Raw genomic sequence first — 21214 nt, forward strand, 5'->3', positions numbered from 1 at the left:
CAGTGTGTGACGTGCACTTGTAGATAAAATATAGGCCTATATTAATGAAGGTACATTAGTACGGTTTGTATTTCTCTGTAATGTAGCACAGTGTTAACAATGTTACTGATACTACTCTTTCTCACACCTTCAACTCAAACCATTGTGTTGCCCCGCCCAAAATATATAGTTTAATAATTTAATTAATATCATAAACATGCAGCCGACTGGTTGACTAATGGCCCTAAATGATGGCTATTGGTCAACTAAGAAAATGTACATGATGTACATCCATGCAAAAATGATTAATATTTGTACTGGTATAGGCACACATTTAATATTTTACAGATTACTTTTAAGGCTCTTCTTGGTCTCTTTCCCAACTACATCTCTGACCTCTTAGTACAGTACACACCAGGATGTACTTTGACTTCCTCGGGTAGCAGAGGTCTTTTGTCTGTTCCACAAGCCCAGCTGAAAACTAAAGGGAGCAGAGTGTTTGCTGTCAGGGCCCTGAGGCTCTGGAATTATCTGCCTGAGGAAATCAGGTCAGCTGAGTCAGTGATCTCTTTGAAGTCCCTCGTTAAAACATACATTTATCCAAGAGCCTTTCTTGAGCCTTTCTGTACTGTTACGAGAGTTTTTTATGGTCATGTGTAAACTGAATAGCTCTGACACACATGCTTGTTATCTGATGGAGATTTAGTCAGTCTATAACTCATGAGGGAGGAGCCAGTACATGATAATCTGTATCTGTTTAAGCAACACAATTATCTATAACCTCCTGAGATCTGAACTTTTGTTTGGTGTGCATTTTCAATTTCTCCTAGCTATTTTGGATCAGTAGGACCTGATAGGCATAAAAAACTAAATATTGTAAACGATAAGTAAGTCCCATTGTTCTCAAAAGAGAGGACAATAAAGTCCCAAAAAAATCAAACGATATGATTGTGAAGTCCCAATGTCCTTAAATGAGACGCCATAAAGCCCCAAATGTCCTCAATTGAGACTACGTCCCATTGTCCTCAAATGAGACGATAATAAAGTCCTTATGTCCTCAAACAAGATGATAATAAAGTCCCAACATCTTCAAATGAGACGATAATAAAGTCCAAATGTCTTCAAACGAGACCATAATAAAGTCCTAATGTCCTCAAACAAGACGACAATTGAGTCCCAATGTTCTCAAACGAGACAATAATAAAGTCCTGATGTCCTCAAACAAGACGACAACTGAGTCCCAATGTCCTCAAACGAGACAACAATAAAGTCCAAATGTCCTCATACAAGATGACAATTAAATCTCAATGTCCTCAAACAAGACGAGAACTGAGTCCCAATGTCCTCAAACGAGACAACAATAAAGTCCCAGTGTTCTCAAACGAGACAATAATAAAGCCCCAATGTCCTCAAACAATATGATAATAAAGCCCCAGTGTCCTCATATGAGATGATAATAAAGTCCCAATGTCCTCAAACCAGACAATAATAAAGTCCCAATGTTCTCAAACAAGATGATAATAAAATCCCAGTGTCTTCGAACGGGACAACAATAAAGTCCCAGTGTCTTCAACCGAGTACTTTCTAATTAACAGTGTTTTATCTTGTTCCTGTTGCTAAAATTGGTTCAATTTGTTGCCATATCAAACTATAGACCAGTATAGACCTGCAGACCAGTTTCGGTGGTAGAGGACAGGGGGACAATTGTGTCCAAAATCCAGCAGCTTTACTGCGACACATCTGCCAAAATTAATTTGAACTGCACTCTTTTAAATACTTCCACAGCAAAAGTTGATGTATGCTATTAATTTAGATTAATTAATCACAGAGCATGTAATTAATTAGTTACATTTTTTAAATTGCGTGACAGCCCTAGGAATAACCAGTGCAGCATCCTTGCGCACTCAGTATGGGAAGTTATTGCATCATAAGTCGTGGCCCTATGATTCAGTAGGTGCTGTCATCCTACAGTCTGCATACATCAAATGTCTATAAGAGTCTTAACACTGTAAAAGAAGTATGACAACAATGTTAATGAAGCTAAAAAAACAAGAATGAAAACACACTGTATTTGCTCCAAAGTAAAGCTTTAAAGACACACGGTGTGGTTGTTGAAACTCACAGCCCACACATTAGCCACTCAAACAAGTTACATAATATCCAACCCTTTCCTGCAGGCAACTTTTTGTAATTGTTCTTAATGAGAATTAACCTTTTTTCTTGGGGTTTTTGCGTTGCTAGGCACCTCACGTTTCTGCGCTCTAGGCGCCTGGTGTTTTTGGCGGAGCGCTCCAAACTCCTCGAGCTGCCCCATGTCATCTCTTTTTTCATCATATTTTTTTCCATTGTCCAGCGGGCCTTCTGTGGTGGTCACGACAACAAGTTTACAGTTGGTAAACAATGGAGTAGAAAGTAGCAGTTGCTGGATACCCAGAGCTATAGGGGCCGATGATAGACAGCAGGTTGTCAAACTGCCCCCGAGTCATCCTAAAATATGCTTGGAAACATCCATCATGGAGGCGAAGCTCCTGGACCAACGGGTGGTACTCCCCGAGATCCCCGTCAAAAAGCAGTGCGGTGCACCTTGTGTTTTGCAACCTGCATAGCGCTTTCTATGTGTTCGGGGCCTAATGAAACTGGTATGTTAACTTTTCCACAATACCCAGCCCTAAACAGCAGTAGCAGTCTTTTCCCACTAGCCGATCATTTTATCACAAAAAGTATTCAGGTAGATGATACCATCCAAAGACCACTACCACAGTAAATCATGAGGGTACAGGTCCAATGAAAACACACATATCTGGAGTTGAAAAACTCACCGGTTTGTTGTCTTCATCCTCTGATGACTCTGAAATCTCCTCCTCCTCCAGAAACTCCACGTCTGACTCTCCGGGCGCGATGGGAACAATGACAGTCAAGTTGGGGTTCGTCATATAGCTGTCCCCCTCTGGTATGATGTACTTCTCTCCATAACGTCCAAAAATCCCACCATTGCTTTCCACATGATTTCCGACCAGCTTTATGGCCTGACCGGCGTCTTTGGCATTCTCCTTCTGACGCTTCACGCCGCGGTTGAAGAGGTCCACAATGCTCGTGATGAGCCAGGATCCGCCAGAGTGGATGCGGGCAATGGCGATCTGGATGTTGTTCAAATCGCCGTCTTCGTCGGGAGCGGAGAGGTTGTCGGAGCTGAAGGAGCTGAGCAGCAGGGCCAGAAAAAGATTCAACACCTGTAGACAGACAAATGTCATGTTACTTTTGATTTGGAGAAATGTCAGAACGTTGTTATAATCTTATAGCCTGAATATGGCAGATATTTGTTTACACTGTGCTCATGTCAACATTTAACAGAGCACAGTTTAGTCTGTAAGCTGAAGGATAAGAGCACCTAGTGGATGACATGACCTCTCTCATATTTTGTCAACACTGGGAAATCCTGCATTGTAAACTCAGGAGGATATGGCACATATGGCTTCAGCTGCTTTCAGCTTCACTGAACTCAAGTTTCCAAGCATCCAACTCCCAAGTAATCTGTCTACTAGCTTAGAGAGCAGCATCAAGCACATCTCTGCACAGCAGCATGTGTGTGTGTGTGCGTGTGGGTGTGTGTGGGCGTGTGTACTGCCTGTGTGCATATGTGATGTGCACAGTTGGTAAGGATCATCTTTAGCCACTGAGCCAGTCAGAGATGGGGAGCATGAGCAGATGATTAGTGATGAATGCCCTCCGACCTTCTCGCCCCTAAGCATCCTGGATAATCCCTTGGATAAACAGCTTTCCCACGATTCATGTGCAGGGGAGGTTTCTGTCCATTAAACTCTATAAGAAGCACTGTTGTGATCTGGGCTTTGCCCTAATAAGACAACAGGGTCACCGAAGGTGTCTGTATCCTACTGTAAAACAAGACAATCCACTGTGTGCTCTCGAGCCCTTTCACCTCTTACCTTTTATCAGAAAGGGCAGAAAGAGTGAAACAGTCCCATGGCCTGTCCGCAGGGCTTTGTAAGATTTTGTTTGATGATTACGATATGTAAACACCTGTATTTGCTGTGTCTTAGTGATTTACTTATGCAACCTATCATTCGAAGGCTATACTCCCTGCGGTTTGATTGATGTGGACCATTTCAAGATACAACCCCTTCAGCAGGTTCAATAAAAACTTTTGTTGGACAAAAATCAAACAAATAAACAGTTTTAATTCACCTATGGAGCCTTATTGTAATCCTCAGATCAATATCATACCAACAAAAACAGTCCTCAGAAACTCCCAAATGTTCAGACGATCAAAATCCAGTAAAATATTTAGTCCAAACACATTATTACATCTACAGTATACCGGGGTATTTAGAAATCCTGAAGGTACTGTATGACTTTCAATACTGTTACAGGCTCTCCTCCCTTTAATAAACTCATTATATGTAGTACACAGCACGCGCAACCAGAGGGTCAATTTTCGGGCTTGACTGATGGAACAGGCAGATGAGCAAAAAGGCACGGCGACACAGAATAGTCGAGGAATGACACCGTGCCAAACTGGCTGCATGAGTAGTGGGTGTGCGTTGTGGAATTTCTTGTTTTTCTCGGCGCCCATCCGGCACACAGGACTGCAAACAGCCAGCCAGCAACAACCGAGAGAGACGGTAGGGAAAATCAGGACTCCTTAGATATCAAAATGGTGGCTGAACTCTGACCTTTTAATTGACACCTCACTTGAGCCAATAGCAGCTTTCATGTCCTCTCCACAGCCTACAATAGCCAACAATTGGCCCAGTGGCTTATAGGTCTTGTAGTCAATCACACTCCTAACCTCCACAGGAGTTTTTAACTCTTTCTTGGCATTGCAGACTGCTATAAATGTACAGAAATGACAAACAAAGGGCTCCTCTGTAAAAAAAAATATACTCAAGTAAAATACAAGTAGAGGGTAGAAGTAGTACAAGTACAGTATTCAAGTAATGGTGACCCCCAGAGGTCAGTGAGAAAGTTTCAGTGAGCCACCAGAAAAATAGGGAATAGTTTATTTTCAGTATTTAATAACTAAAGAAGTGAGCCCAAGGTGAATAAGAGTCATTATTGGTTACACTGATCCTAGGTTTCACTTTCTCCACAGTTATCTCCTCAACTGTAATTAAAAACTTTAGTGTTACTGTGAAGGAATTTTGTTGTGTTACAGCCTTCAACCTCAGTCAGTAAAGGACATGGGAGAAGGCCTAAAAGAGGCCTTAAGCTCAGGCTACTTAACCTTTGTTATGAACGCAATCCATCTTTGGTCTCCAAGTTCTGGCGGAAGGAGTACAGCTGCCCAGATAAAGGTGCCTACGTGGCTTGGTTGCCATAGCTCCCAAGATTAAAGTGAAGGGAGATTGCCCTGTGCTCCAGGCTCAACAGATGAAAGTCTCTTTTTAAATATGCGTGTCTTGTAAGAGACAGTTGAGGTAATTTAGAATGAGCCAGGTGAGCATGCTTGTTATTAAGAGCGCTTTCAGACCTAGAGTTGTCTTGCTTTGGTCTGATCAGGGACTAATTTTGTTAAAGTTACATAATTGCCTAGAGTTGGTTTGTGTTCTCACAGCAGCATTTTCATGCAGACCAGATAAAATGCCTTGTGTGAGAAAGCTGCTCTTGATTGGTCAGAATTTCCATTGAAGAGGTCAGAACATGTTCTCACCACAAACGAACCGCACCAGAGTTGTTTGTAACCGGGCCGAGACCACCTCTTCAAGAAGGTCTCAGTCTGGTTGTTTTGGTGCACATCTGAGTGAGACCACTGTGTTCACACCTGCCCAAACAAAAAGCACTTAAGGGGCAAACAAACTTGAGTTCAACTGAACCAAACCAAACAGGACAGGTGTGAACGCACACTTAAAGCGACACTTGGAAATTTTACGCTTTTCTTTGTTTATGTTAAAATGCTATAAATAAGCTGATGGCACACTGAAATATAAGTGAATTCCACCAGAAATAAAAACTCATAATTATACCATTCTCATATGGTTCTAAGAAAACTCTGACCAATCATTGCATTCGGACCGAATGCAATGATTGGTCGAGCATCCTGTCTGTCTTCCCCACGTGGAGGCCTCCGACTGACGTAACCGCTCGTGTAACATCACCTCTAATGTAATATAGGCTACAACGTTATATATGACAACACAGCATCCAGTTGCTAACGGTTAGCCTACTGTAGCCTTACGTTGCCTGAGCCTCCTTGTTTGTTGCCAGTCACCAGTACTATCTAACGTTAGCGTTTACGTTATATTATAAAACTCATCAGTCATCACTGACCCCGGATAAGTTTCAAAACTCCGGAGTTGTGTTTGACTGTGCAGGACAGGTAACGTTATGTTTAGTTTGCTTCTAATATAACATTATATATGACAACACAGCATCCAGTTGCATAGGCTAACGTTAGCCTACTGTAGCGTAGCCTCTGAAACATTAACGTTATCTTCCTTGTGCGTTTCCACTCACTAGTAATGTTAACGCTACTACCTAACGTTAGCACTGTAACCTTATTCTAAAACTCATCACTGACTCCGGTTGAGTTTTAAAACTCCAGGGTTGCGTTTGACTGTCTTGGTTGTAACGTTACACTCGCTCTCCTCTTCCGTGTATCTAACGTTACCTTGCCAACGCCTACGTCTATTACAGACGTAATGAGGACGTAATGGAGGAGGGGGGAGTAGGCCTTTGGAGGGAGGTGGAGTTGCAGGAGGAGGAGGATGGGAGTTGTTGATGTTAAAATTTTTCCTCAGTGCTGTGTGAAATGCAAGAAAGGTAAAAAACCGTTGAGAATGACTGAGCTAGTATTATAGCATTGCATAATTTCTAAGAATGTAATCAAAAGTTCTAACATAACCCTTGGATCAATGAACATACTAATGTTTGCAGTTGAAGAGCAGATAAACACACTGTTAAATCCATTCCTTACACTTTTGCTTGTGTTTTTGGTTTTGGAAAGGTGATTAAAAAATGACTTGATTAGTATGACTTAGTTAAAGGCGCTGTATGTAAGAATGTGGCCAAAACGGTTACTGCACTCAAATTCAAATTACTGCCACAAGTCGTGTTCGCCCCCCCTCCCCTACAGATTCGAGGTTGCTGGACAGCGGCACGCTGGAGATGGATTTGCCTGCCCACGGGCGGCTGCCGTGGCAGGGCCGCGTCGCCGCGTCCTTGATCTTCGGTTTTCCAGCGGACCGTTCGAGCAAGTCCGGCTTCTCTGCTGCTAACACTGCTGCCGGGATACAGCTGAGGAGGAGCCGACTGCTAATGCTATGCACCGGGACACTGCTAATGCTGCTTGCCGTGCTGCTGTAGCTCAGTCGTAACTGTAACTGATGCTGAGACTCTACTGACTGCGTGACTGGTAGATGGCGGTGGGTGGCGCAACAGGCCAAAACACAAATTCAAAACATAGACATGATTTGCGGACTGTAAAAATGTTTTTTAAATGCAAATATTCTGGCTGTACTATTGTTGTCTGTGAGATCAGTAAGTTATATGAACATTATTCCTTAGTCTCTGTGACATATTAGGATGATTTTACAACTATTTGCTTTAGATTTCTTACATATAGCTCCTTTAAAAAAAGGGGCTACACTTGGTCGCTGTGTCATGAAATGCATATCTGTGCTACTGTGCATCTACAGAAACTGTTTAAAAAGCATCACCTATGGATCTGCAGGCAAAACAGAGTTGGTCATCACCCAGGCAAAGAGTAACAAATATTTTCGAGTGAACCAAACAGGTTTTAAAACATTTCCGACAGACAGATACATTTCAGAGCGTAGGATTAAGTGAGGAACAAACTAGCGTTTAATGGCAGAGGGAACAGAGGGCATGCTGGGAACAGGTGTTTGAACCGTATCCAGCAGGCCTCCACACTCAAAGCCTTGCTCCATTTTTCAAAAAGCATGACAGGGTTTTATAACAGTTATGTGACAACTGAATTGATTTCCGTATAATATTTTTCTAACGTGTGCTTAGCATGAGAGGGAAAATCCACAAGCTGGCAGCACATTTCTTTCTTGTTTGAACTTGCATAATACAGACTGTATCTCCTGCTAATTTATGTGAGGGTCAGGCCGAGAGACTTAATGTACTCAGGATGAAACAATGCTGAAAATGGATCAGGGCAAAACTTCATGATAATAATAACACAATTAAACTATATTTTACACACCTACGGCTAATTTAGAGTCACCAGTTAACCTGCATGTCTTTGGACTGTGGGAGGAAGCTGGAGTACCCGGAGAAAACCCACACTGACAAGGGAACAACACGCAAACTCCGCACAGAAGGGCTCCCCCACCCTGGGTTCAAACCAGGAACCCTCTTGCTGTGAGGCGACAGTGCCAACCACTTGATTCATCAGCCTCATACGCCTCAGCAGTCAGCAGCCTCAGAGTCAGCAGCCACCACCACCACCAGGGTCTGAACCCCATGGGGGGAATTTTTTTGCTGCTGCTCAGTTAAACCAACACATTCTCACTCCAACCTTGCAACATATTGGATGTTTGGTCATGGACTTTCCACGTCCACATACGACGTACAAGGTACCCTGGGTGTGTTGGTTGTTGAAGTTCTGGGACACCGTGTCACGTTCAGCCTGTTACATGCATTGTCTTCTTTCAAAATACACTTCTGTTTTCACAGGAAATTTAACATTTACATACAGTCTTCAAATTAAACTCACTGCATTGGTACAACACCACAAATTGACTTTTTTTTCCCTTCAACAACAACAACACATGGTTGGGTTTAGGAAAAAAGAACAGGGTTTGGCATCTTATGAAATGTGAACACCACTCTCTCAGGTGAAGGTCGGTGTTTGTTGGACCCATCCACCACCCCTCCCACCTGGCCCAGTTGGACTTTTGCCACCTTAACTTTCGTCCTTGTCCCGCCGCGTTTCCCCCTGATGCCACCAGGTGCCGTTAAACTATAACGGCAACCAGCCATGTGTCATGTTCACATTAAAGGACACCTTTTTTCATTGGTTTCTGACACTGCAAGTCACTGCCCAGGCGAAGGATTTCCACGACTTCAGCAATCAGTTGTCTAAGTGATAAAAAAAAAAAAAGAGCTTCTTAATCTCAATGGGACACTCCTGGTTGAATACAGTGAATCAACTGAATACTAAAAATACATACATGTACAATATATACATATATAAAATCACAGAAACAGACTACAACACTGCAATGTGTGATTTAGATATTCCAAGAATCAGCACTACAATGGCACTACATTCAGAGTAAATCTGACCATAAATAAATGCTGCGACTGCCGCCTGTGCTTCTGGGTTTTGTTTTTTATCCATTCTCATTAACGTTAGCTTACAGGACACAGCTGGACAACACATCACCATATGGATGGACCAACAAATGTACATATCCTTGCTGTGGCACAGAGCGACAGCAGTTGTGTACAAACAGAGCCGTTGTACAGATTATTATTTTCACAGAAACAGCTGCATGTGATAATGTACACGTTGCGATTCATCCTGTGTGACACTCAATACCTGCTGCAAAGGCTGGAACGACACCGAGAACACTCTGTGGCCTTGGCTGATCCTTTGTACAGTACTTAGGTCACAATTTCACCCATAAGGCTTAATTCATTAGCTGTGGATAAAACATTCAGTCCTGTTGGACATGAGACTGCAATAAAGCCGTTCCTAGTGGAGAGTGTGTCTGTTGAGGCTACAGTTTGCACGACAGCATGTGCAGATAATACATATCTTGCTTAGGAGGGAGAACAGATGGTTTATACTATGTCGTCCAGACATGATCTGCTTTGAAGCCTGCTAATGCTAATCTGCAAGACAGTTAGCATGATGCTGTGACACAACCGCATTCTCAGTGACCAGCGTGCGTTCAAGAGCGCTGATGAAAAAATGCACAAACTGTTGAGGCTACACAGATATCTGAGTTTGCAAAACATATCAGGACAAGGCACCAACAACTGTACGAGGATGTCCCGTCTTCATAATATGGAAATCACCAACCCTCACTGGTGCAACGTAATCCCTGATTACTCATGACATCATCATTTGGATTACAGTTGTTTGCAGTGGCGTGCAATTGAATTTCTCTGTAAGCACTTCCTGTTATCATTTACTGTTTAAAGGAACACTTCAACCCGCAAAATGATCATTTGTACATCAGTTACTCACCCTGTGTTACACTGAATTCATGAAGAAGTTTTTCATGCATGCCTCCACAAAGAATCCAAAAACGGAAAAGAGTCCTGATGAATTGAAGTCATAAGAGTCCGTGTTTAACAACAGCAAAACTATGTCAAAACATCCGATGACAAACTCTTGCACAAGTCATGCAGTTTAATCCAAGTCTCATTTATGCAGTTGTGTGCTCAGTACTTTCTAAACAGACAGCTAGGAAACTGAAGAGAAAGTCAAACTTTACTACGCTCTCTTTAAAGCCAGACTCCACTTACAAAAACAGAAATTTTACCTCACTGAACATGGGAGCTGCTGGTCTACACCTGCCTAGATTAGTTAGTTTGTCTTATTGTTTGACTTTGGTCAATCTGATCTAACGCTTTATAACACCAAAGTCACACACAATAACACAAACAAACTACCAATCGAGGCAGTGGTAGACCAACAGATCCTGTGTTCAACGAGGTAAAATCACAGTTTTTGTCAATGGAGTTTGGCATTGAAGTGAGCATAGATAAGTTTTACTTCCCGTTTTGTTCCCAATCAAAAAGGACTGGCTGTTTGGGAAGTACTGACACACGACTGGATAAATTAGACTTGGATTAAACTTCATGAGTTGTGTGAGAGTTTGTATATGAATGTTTTGATATAGTTTTGTTGTTTTTAAACACAGACCCCTATGACTTTAATTCATCAAGACTTCACTCAGTTTTTGGATTCTCGGTTCACTGTAAAGGCATCGGAGAAAAAAATGTTTTTGCAAATTTAGCTTAACACATGCTGAGTAACTGATATACAAATGGTAATTGTTTGGTTGAAGTATTCCTTTAAGGCTGGTTTTATTCTGTATTTTTGTTATTGTCAAATCCAATAAATTAAAAGACCTAACCCAACAATGTATTTGTCTTTCAATACATTCCAACATCTCCAGTCTGTCTTTGGCTCTCAACCCAAAGTGACACTGGTCCCTCTTGAAGATGCAAACTCACTTAAAAAAAAAAAAAAGGCTACATAATCCCCTTAAACAGCAGGGCTCTGTATTTTTTTGCAAGCGTTACTCTAGCAGGAGTTAATGGCACATTTTCAGCTGCAGATTCTGAGTGTTTGGAAGTATTTTTCTTAGTACTGACTCAAGATAAGCAACAGTGCCCATGTTGGTCCTAATGCCCTGATCACACAGAACGTGTTTTAGCAGCTGAAAGCAACTTTTTGAAGTTGTTTTTAATGAGAATGAAGCTTTTTGCTCGCGTTTTTGCGCACTAAGCGCCTGGTGTTTTGCTGGAGTGCTCTGAACTCCTAGAGTTGAGAAAACTTCAACTCAAAGCAGAAGAGCGCCCCACGTCATCTCTTTTTCATGATCTTTTCTTTCCCCATTGTCCAATCAGATGATGTGAGAGGTGGCAGGTCTTCTGTGGTGGTCACGACAACAAGTTTACAGTTGGTAAACTATAAGGGAGAAACTAGTGGTAGCAGTTGCTGGATACCCAGAGCTATACGGCCCGACAATAGACAGCAGGTTGTCAAACTGCCCCCAAGTCATCCTAAAATATGCCTGGAAACAGCCATCATGAAGGCGAAGCTCCTGGACCAACTCCCATGATCCACCCTCTTTTTTAGGGTCTCATGTACCCACACAGATCTCTGTTTCCCTGTGCCCAACAAACTATTTACTGACAGCATCTCACCCTCAACCAGAGCTATAGCAAGTTCCCTCTGCCTCAACATTTTAGGAACTAGATACTGATTACTGTCAAACAACTAAAATAAATAAACTGTAGCTTGATTACATTAGTTGGTTAGATTAAGGAGCTGAGTCCGTGGTTGCCTGGCAACAATGAAAAGGTGCAGCAAGCGTTTTTTTCCCCCCACTAGTGGCAGTGCAGCGCATGTTTCTGTGTGATCGGGGCCTAATGAAGGAACATATCAGATGTAGCCGAAATGACCTGGCCCAGCATCGGCATGCTGGAAGAAATAAGTCGGACCACATCTGGTTGCCTGAATCGGCTGAGACTCACACCACAGAATCAGGCAAAATAAACTGGTTCGATTGACGTCTCTGACACAGAGGATTGGCTTCAGAGTCAGTACCTGTTAATGTAAAGTAAGATTTATTTTTGTGAAAATACATATTTTGTAGATTACCTTCTTGGGATTATTGAGATATTTTACATAATAATGACAAATCTTCACAGTTCATTGTAGATTTTAGTTATGGGATGTGCACAGAGCAGTGGTGTAAGGTAGTTACGATGAGCCCCAGGGCACATTCTTGTGACAGGCCCTAACGCACGCTGGTTACTAGTTATAAGGTGTACACGCATGAACACACACACCACTGGCAACTGTTTAATACTAATTTAATCCAATATCATACTCACCACCAGGTTTCCTATGACCATGACCAACATGAACACCAGGATGCAGAGGGGCTGCCCGGCCACTTCCATACAATCCCACATGGTCTCGATCCACTCGCCGCACAGCACGCGGAACACAATAAGGAAGGAGTGGAAGAAGTCCTTCATGTGCCAGCGAGGCAGCTGACAGTCGATGGAGATCTTACACACACAGTCCTGGTAGTTTTTGCCAAACAGCTGCATGCCCACCACAGCGAAGATGAAGACGATGATGGCCAACACCAGCGTCAGGTTTCCCAGGGCGCCCACCGAGTTGCCGATGATCTTGATGAGAGTGTTGAGAGTGGGCCAGGACTTTGCCAGCTTGAAGACTCGTAACTGAGGAAGAGAACAAATGATCCTGAATCTTTACCAAAAAAACTGTTGGGGGAATTTATAAAAGGATTGTGCGTGTGGTGAGAAAGCTGCCCGTTACCGATGTGCTTAACAGCATCGGAAAAACACTGATTTGTAGTGTGAAACTGCTTCATTCAGTGTTTTTACCTGTTTTAATCACCTGGTCTGTTTGTTTTGGAGAGGAAGAGATCTCTGTGGATATTTTGGCTCACAGTAAAAACCTCCTGAACAATGAACACTGAATGAATTCTAACCAGGCGAAGTTTCAGCTGGTTGTAAACTGCAATCCTCACCGCTAGACGCCACTAAATCCCCCTAATTCTTCCACACTGTTACTTTAAATTTGATGATGGATTATAAGATGTTTAGAAGGAATAAAAATAGCCTGGAAATCCAGACCCTAAATCTTTCTAGATTTGGGTCTGGATTTCCAGGCTATTTTTATTCCATGAGTAATGAAAATGGCCCAACTCGAGGGGCGGCACCAAGCATGCATTTATAAATATCACTGCACGCAATTGGATAACACTACGACCAATCAGAACAATACACAGGGTGACGTATACGCTTAGCTACCAGCGGAGCTAACTGGTAGATTAGACTCTTGCTGTATCCGGTCGGCAAAACAGCAAAAACGTCCTTCTTGCAAAGGAAAGATTTGAGCGCCGTCTTCTGTTCCTCTTTTAGAGAAAAAGCCAAGTCTAACTCGTTCATTGTAGCGGCCAAAGCCGTTTCAAACAGCTGGTGTTCATCCGTAGCCATCTTGCAATGTTTACTGACTGATTCCGGACTTCATTGTTGCAGTGCTGTTGTCATTTGTTTAGCTCGCCTCTGGCCCGCCTATATCAGATACACCGATGTGATTGGTGCAGCTCGGTTTCATGGGCATAGGTAATGAGCAGGAATGCACCAAATATTCAGTAACCGAATATATTCGGCCGAATATTGCAAAAAAACACACATTCGGTATTCGGTGGAATAAGTGAAAAGCAAAGCCGAATAATAGCGGCGTGTTTTGATAACGCAATCAAACAGCGTGCGGTGACGGACGGAGTAAAATGTCGGCAGCGTGGCGATATTTTACTCCGTCCATCACTGCACTCGCATTTGCGACTAAAAATAGTTTTGTTCGAGCAAAATAAATCATTCAGCACGCTGTGCGAGTACAGATTTCAACCAGCAGCAGAAACAAAAGGCAAATCCCACTGGTTGTGGGTTGAACGGGGGTCACAGACACAGACAGGAATGTATTCCTGTCAAATACAGCGGCCATCGGCTTACCGGCGACGGAGAAGTCCGGCTCCAATAATGTCCTCTTCTTGGCGTCATGACCGCCCAAAAGTACCTGGACAGCCGAGCCGTGGCAGCACACAGGTATGTGATGTGTCAGAGGAGAAACAAGCCGTTCACATTTTTCTCTTTGTGGCAGGTAACGGTCCACAAACCTCACCGCACTTTAGGGACTGTTCTTTACTTGAAGTATGAATAAGTCAATAAATAATTTATTCCATTGAAATATCATTGATGTATTATAGAAAAGTGATTTATCTTTTTATAAATGACAAAAGGCACATCTGCCTCATTTTCGCTGTGGTATCGTGATACTACTCAGAACCATGATATTTTCACTGGTATTGTACCGTGGGTCCCAATTTTGGTACCGTGACAACACTAATCTGGAGGGGGTTTCATTCATGAAAAAACTAATGAAAAACTAAACAACGGTATTCGGTATTCGGTACTTGGGATTCGGCTATTCGTTATTTAATTTTATTCGGCTTCGGCCACAAATTTTCATTTCGGTGCATCCCTAGTAATGAGCATCATTACTGATTGCCAGAGTGACTCGCTGAGCAAATTCAAATTGTGCTCTCGTGAGAACTCTGGATTTCCAGGGTAGAATAAAAAGGCAAACAATGCCAAAACGTTAGAATGAAAAGGCACATTTTTTTAAAAAAAATGTACATGAGTGAGAGTTTTACCAGTCTGAAAGATCGCAGGACAGACAGCCCCTCCACATTGGACAGACCCAACTCCATCAGACTGAGGCAAACAATGACGCCATCAAAGATATTCCAGCCCTGTTGGAAGTAGTAGTAGGGGTCCATGGCAATCAGCTTCAGCACCATCTCAGCTGTAAAGATCCCTGTGAAAACCTATAGCGGACACAAAGGGACATAAAAAGAGGAACAGGTGGAAAAGTAACAAAAGCTTTTCTTGTTGCACTTACTCATATTTGTAACAATGGATAAGGACTATGGGGAATGTGGAATGTGTTGCTTGTAGTGACCCACAGAATTATCAACACCCAACTCTGCAGTTCCCCTCCATGTGCATATACAGTACTGTTTGGTTCAGTCTCACCGCTCTTATCAACCTTGTTTTCAGCAGCAGGACCTTGCAATTTTCTCTGCACCACAAAACATTGTAGTTTCCCTTGAGTTTCACCGATCAACATCATCAAATTTATAACATCAGCAACCAAGATTCCATGTATCCCTGATGTAAGCATGTAGCTACATGTAGCTGTTAAGTTGCAGCTGGGAAATGACTGAGTATAGTGGCATTTTCTCCAATAAAGAAATTGCACATAAAAGCTTCTGAACAATTTGGGGCATCGGTAGCGTAGTGGATAGTGCCAGCACCCCATGTACAGAGACAACACCTCGCTGCAGCGGTCGCAGGTTCGACTCCGGCTTGCAACCATTTGCTGCATGTCACCCCCCGCTCTCTCTCTCACCCCATTTCACTCTGTCCTGTACATTAAAGGCAAAAGCCCAAAAAATAATCTTTAAAAAAAAAAAAAAAAAGCTTCTAAACACAACTGGACATGTTCCAGTAGAATTATGATCCAAAATCAGGGAGAAATAAACAAATTCAGCAAAGAAGATTGTTTCCTTGACATAAGCATGTATGTAGCAGTGTCCTTGAATGACCTTGAGTGAATGACCACCTATATCAGCACTTTCTCCTGTCAAAAATCACCAGTAGGAATGTGATACAAAATCAGGGAGAAATTATCAACATCGGCAGCCAAGATTACATGTTTCCCTGATGTTAGCATGTAGCTACATGTAGCAGTGTATTTGCAGCTGGGGAATAACTGCTTGTAGCAGCACGTTCTCATGTTAAAAATCCCCAATAAAATATTCTGAACACAAGACATGTTCTAGTAGGAATATGATCCAAAGTCAGGGAGAAATCATTAACAACGGCCACCAAGATTACAAGTTTCCCTGACATTAACATGTGGCTACTTGTAGCAGTGTATGTAATGTAATCACTTGCAGTACTGTGCCCAGAGCCGGTGACCATATAAAGAATTCCTTCACAAGCTGACATCAGTTTGTTGGAAGCAGAGTATTCAGAATGGTCTAAAGCCTGAGGCCACATTTAACATGAACATCTGATATTGTAGCATCATATATGAGACAGAAAACAAGTGGCTACTTCTGCACTGTGACTGTTTTAGGACCCAAATGTCCATGTAGTTCAAGAGAAAATATCAAGTATTACTTCCATTTTTCTTTTTAAAGTAGGGTTTTAAACCTGAAGACACCAGCAGAGTCTAGAATTTACCAGTAGAGGGAGATGGCAAAATACAAATGAGGGAATCAGTCCCCCCTCCTGCTAAAAATACTCTCTCTTACCAAGGATAATCGCAAATAGTCTAAAGCAAAACCTTTGACAAAGGATCAACACGGCCCTGTTTGACCTTAAGTCCAGCACAGCAGCGGCTATAAAAAACTCAGCTGTCTGATATAGAAATACATTATCTGAATGAATACTTTCCTCTTTACTGTCTTCTCAGAGAAGCTTTCAGTCCTCTCCACTGCTGACCCAACAGCACTCAGGTTAAAGTGTCTTAAATGTTGGAAACCTGCCCATCCGAATCATTGAAAGCCCCTTACCAGATTGCCCACTGAAAGCATGGTGTTGAACTCGTCAGTCATGGGGTAGTGCTCCAGGGCCATGAAGAGGGTGTTCAGCACAATGCATATGGTGATACCCAGATCCAGGAAAGGATCCATCACCATTAACTTCACCCACTCCTTCATCTTCAGCCACCAGGGGCAGCAGTCCCATATCAGGTACTTCTTGGCGAATGTGTACCAGCAGGGATGACACTTCTGCCTCGACACCTCCAGCTCTGCAAAGAGACATCGAGGTGAACTATTTATGTGCAGGCCTCTTCTTAAAATCAAACCTGTGCTTGCTTTTCCTTTTTCTAACACTTGTGGATACAACCTGAAAGAGCCAGCATGTACAGCTCAGAGTGTGATGCTTCAATCTGTCATAGGTCTCTAAAGATAAGGGCAATATCTTTAAAGAAATAATTCGTCATTTTGGGAAATTCACTCATTTGCTTTCCGGCTGAGAGTTGGTTGAGAAGATCGATACCACTCCTGTGTCTGTAAGGTTTTTTTTTCCCGTTTTTTTTTTTTTAAGTTTTGTTTATATAAATTTTCAGGGCATACATGAATCAGTAGTTCAGTGCTTAAGTTTCAGTGCTCATTTCTGGACAAGAAAATATACATAGGTAAATACCTCTATACCTGGAGAGTTGGAAAGATAGTAATAGGGATGATAGAAATTAAGTAAAAAAATACTTAAATAAATGAATTATATACATTATTTAATTAATAAATGAAGATAATAATAATAATAATAACAACAATAATAACAATTATTATAATGATAATAAATAGATATAGAAATAATAGACAAAATAATAGATAAAAATAAAATAAATACAGCCTTGGTAATGACCCTAAAAATTGAGTAAAAAAGATTTAATAAAATAAAAAAAATAAAAAATTAATATAGAAATATTTAATATGAATAAATATAAATAATAATAATAATAATAATAATAATACAAAATTCTAATTAAATATTAATTAATTAATAATAAATAAATAAATACAATTTACAGTTAAAAAAAAAAAAATCCATGAAGAAAGGTAACATTGTTTATAAGGTAAATATGACACTGCACTCAGCAGCTGGTTAGCTTAGCTTAGCATTAGACTAGAAACAGAGGCAAACAGCTGGCGTGACCCCGTCCAAAGGTAACAAAATCCACCTACCGCCTAAAGTTCACCAATTAACACATTAAATCATTTTGCTTAAAAAACAGTACAAAAACGGCAGTGTAAAAAATGACAAGTTGTACTTTTACAAGGGTTTATGGTGACGGCAAGACTCCAGGAAGTAAATTAAGCCAACCAAGAAATAGTCTAGCACACAACCCCTTGTAAAAACCATAATGTGTTGATTTTAGACTCCAAACAATTAAACAGAATTTAAAGGATTTATTTAACTTAAGAGGTTGATTTAATGCCTTTAGACAGAGCCAGGCTAGCCGTTCCCAGTTTTGTTGTCTGGTAAGAGCTTCATTTAAATCGTACAGACAAAGAACAGTATTGACCTCCTCAGTGTGACTTTTGTTAACAAAAACTATGACAAAAAATGTTTGTCTACAGCCTTTTTTTTTTTTTCGAAAGAAGAGACACTGACAAGCAAAAAATAGATCTTTGATAATAAAAACTTTGGCAAAATGTATGTTTTGTTTTCATTGATGAGACAAGATGTAACAAATGTTAGTGGTGGGCTATCAGACATTCACAATGAGACGAGAAAACTGAGTGAAAAATTATTTCATGAAACATATTAGAAAAATGTTTTAAACTAGGAAGCTGAGAACGGCAGTGCTTGGGATTATTTTCTAATGCCGTATGAGATCAAAGCACCAAGTGGCTGGTAAAGACCAGTGAATAGTCTGCGGCAGGATGTTTCTCACACCAGAGCAACGTCACCTGTTAGCACTAATTAGTTTACAAGGAGAAAATATTTAGACTCAAATATTATGACTTTTCGGGCTCAAACTACGAGGCATAAGAATGACTACAATGACCAGCATGTTGTCTAAAAACTAACACTACATCAAAAATAGCTGCCAAAATGTAACACTGGACCTTCTCATCTAACTCTCAGCAAAAAAGCAAATAAGTGTATTTTCCAAAAAATCAAACTATTTCTTTAATATCTAAAAGGACTCACCACCCATGGCGTCGCTGAGGAAGCTGACAGAGCTCAGCCCTCTTTTCCTTTGCACTGGAGGAGGCTCAGTCACCGTTGGGGAAGGCTGGAGGAGATGCCTGGGTGCTGTCTCCTCTTCAGCGGTGGGCTTCTGGTACACAAAGATACACCAAAAAAGAAATACATGATTTTGCTCCCCTTTTAGCAACGAATTGAGACCTTCTTCACTGTTAAAGGATTCTTTGATCACACCCATCACTCACAGCGTCTTCCCTGATCCTCTCCATGCTGTAGGCAGGCATGGAGGTGGGAGTGTGCAGGCCCAGAGTGGTGACTCCATTGTGGTCCAGGGAGATGTTAAGTCTGCCATTGACGTTGAGGCTGGGGGTGAAGATCTGGGAGCAGTGGCTCCGCACACTGCCTGTCCTCCTCTTCCAGGGCGTCGCTGTGGAACTGGTGCGACTCCTGATGGCGTCCCCATGAAAGCTGAACTCGTCATCCCCAAACTCAGCCTCTGAGTTGTTCCGCGCCCGGAAAGCGCTGAAGATGCTGACCTGGCTTCCTCTCCTGGTGCTCAGGGGGTGAGAGGAGAGCGTGGCCAGCAGAGGGTGGACTGGGAGGGGAGACAGAGGAGGCTACAAAGACAGAGAGGACACATTAGCTCCTGTGGCTTTTCATGAGAACATCAAAGACTGGGCGGACAGTGTGATTGTTGGGTGATGTACCATTGGTTCATCCAGTGGGTCAAACTTCTCTTCAGCAGCTTCCTCTGCTGTTTCCTCCGACAACGTCCTGTGCGATCTTCTCCTTCTGCTGCTGCTTCGACGTATGCTGCCTGTCTTCAGACAGAATGGAGACAACTCCGGGGACAACACTGAGTCTGTATCCTGCGCTTGTTGTCTTTTTACTGCCAACTTCACACAGAAAGAAATGGTGTTACAGGAGATCATTTTTTGCTTGACTTCAATTGAAAATATGAAAATCTACATTGCACCCACTCTTTGCTCTCTGCGAAGGTGCTCCATAGCCAGCTGAAACTCCCTCTCCTTCTGCCAGGCCTCAGCGATGGTCGCCTGATTCTGCTCCTCGTAGGCCATGGCCACCACGGCCAGGATGAGGTTGACCAGGTAAAAGGAGCCCAGGAAGATTACCAGCACAAAGAAAACCATGTAGGTCTTCCCTGCTGAGCGCAGCGTCTGAGGGAGCAGATATGAAATCAGTCATTCACATGTTTAAGAGTCGTGTTTTTGTAGATTGGCATAATGTACGCTTATGGACAACATTTGACTCAATTGTTCTCATTTTACAGCTAAATAGGACACTGATCAATTGTTTATAGTGTCCAACACCTTAAAATTTCCAGACATTGTGTATTTAAAAACATTGGAAATACTTTTTCGAGTGGCAACAAAAACCGTCCTGTCTGTATTCAGATTTTTTTAGTGGTTTTTAGTGGTCAGCACCATCAGCAAGAAGGTTCCTGGTTCGAACCCAGTGATGGGGGTTTGAACCCCAGACTGGGAGAGCCCTTCTGTGTCAAGTTTGCATGTTCTGTCTGCATCAGTGTGGGTTACTATGGCTTCCTCCCGCCGTCCAAAGACATGCATTGATACATGGAGTGTATCTCAGCTGACACTGGCTGAGAGGCGGGGTCAGGTTAATTGGTGACTCTAAATTGGTCGTAGGTGTGAATGTGAGCGTGAATGGTTGTTTGTCTCTAAAGCCCCGTGTCCACCAAGCAGTTCAGTTTGGTCCACGTTTTTTTTTTTTTACCATTTCCACTGTGAAAAGTTGTGGATGATACCAGTGGAACTGTTCAGTAGCGTCCCCATTTTTGGTCCGCCCTCTGTTGGGGTACCTAGCACACAGATCTGGTACTAAAAGGTGGAGCTGTGAACACTGCAGTCTGTTGATTGGTCAGTAGCGGATGGCTCATGTAACCACAATTCATACTGTGGAGAGTTTTACATATAATAAACTGTAACTATAAAATGAAAGGATGCTTTGCTGCAGGAGCTGGAGTCTGAGAAAAAACTAACTCCATTCCCTGTGCCGACTGCTGGTGATTTTTAAGGTGGAACGTTAACTAGTAATGTTACTCAGTGCATGAGGTGACAACTTGAAACCATCAACACACCTTAAATTTCACTGTGACAACTTTGACCATCACTTTAGTTTTATTGTCTCTCTTGGATGACATACACTTTTAGTAATGAGTGGATCTTCAAACGTTGAAAAATATATGTTAATCTTG

General features: G+C 42.1%; 1 protein-coding gene across 1 annotated transcript in view; it reads right to left on the minus strand.

Moving 5' to 3' along the window:
- LOC126409136 (sodium channel protein type 4 subunit alpha B-like) overlaps positions 1-21214 on the minus strand; it is a 91556-nt gene that overhangs the window by 20607 nt on the left and 49735 nt on the right. The window contains exons 10-17 of the mRNA XM_050075083.1: positions 19955-20156; positions 19686-19867; positions 19224-19595; positions 18982-19111; positions 16830-17068; positions 14901-15074; positions 12544-12900; positions 2799-3209 (exon numbers count right to left, since the gene is read on the minus strand). Coding sequence (XP_049931040.1) covers positions 2799-3209; positions 12544-12900; positions 14901-15074; positions 16830-17068; positions 18982-19111; positions 19224-19595; positions 19686-19867; positions 19955-20156 — 2067 coding nt within the window. The remainder of the gene's footprint in view (positions 1-2798; positions 3210-12543; positions 12901-14900; positions 15075-16829; positions 17069-18981; positions 19112-19223; positions 19596-19685; positions 19868-19954; positions 20157-21214) is intronic.

Source organism: Epinephelus moara, chromosome 21 (genome assembly GCF_006386435.1).
Source record: "Epinephelus moara isolate mb chromosome 21, YSFRI_EMoa_1.0, whole genome shotgun sequence".
Lineage (NCBI taxonomy): Eukaryota > Metazoa > Chordata > Actinopteri > Perciformes > Serranidae > Epinephelus > Epinephelus moara.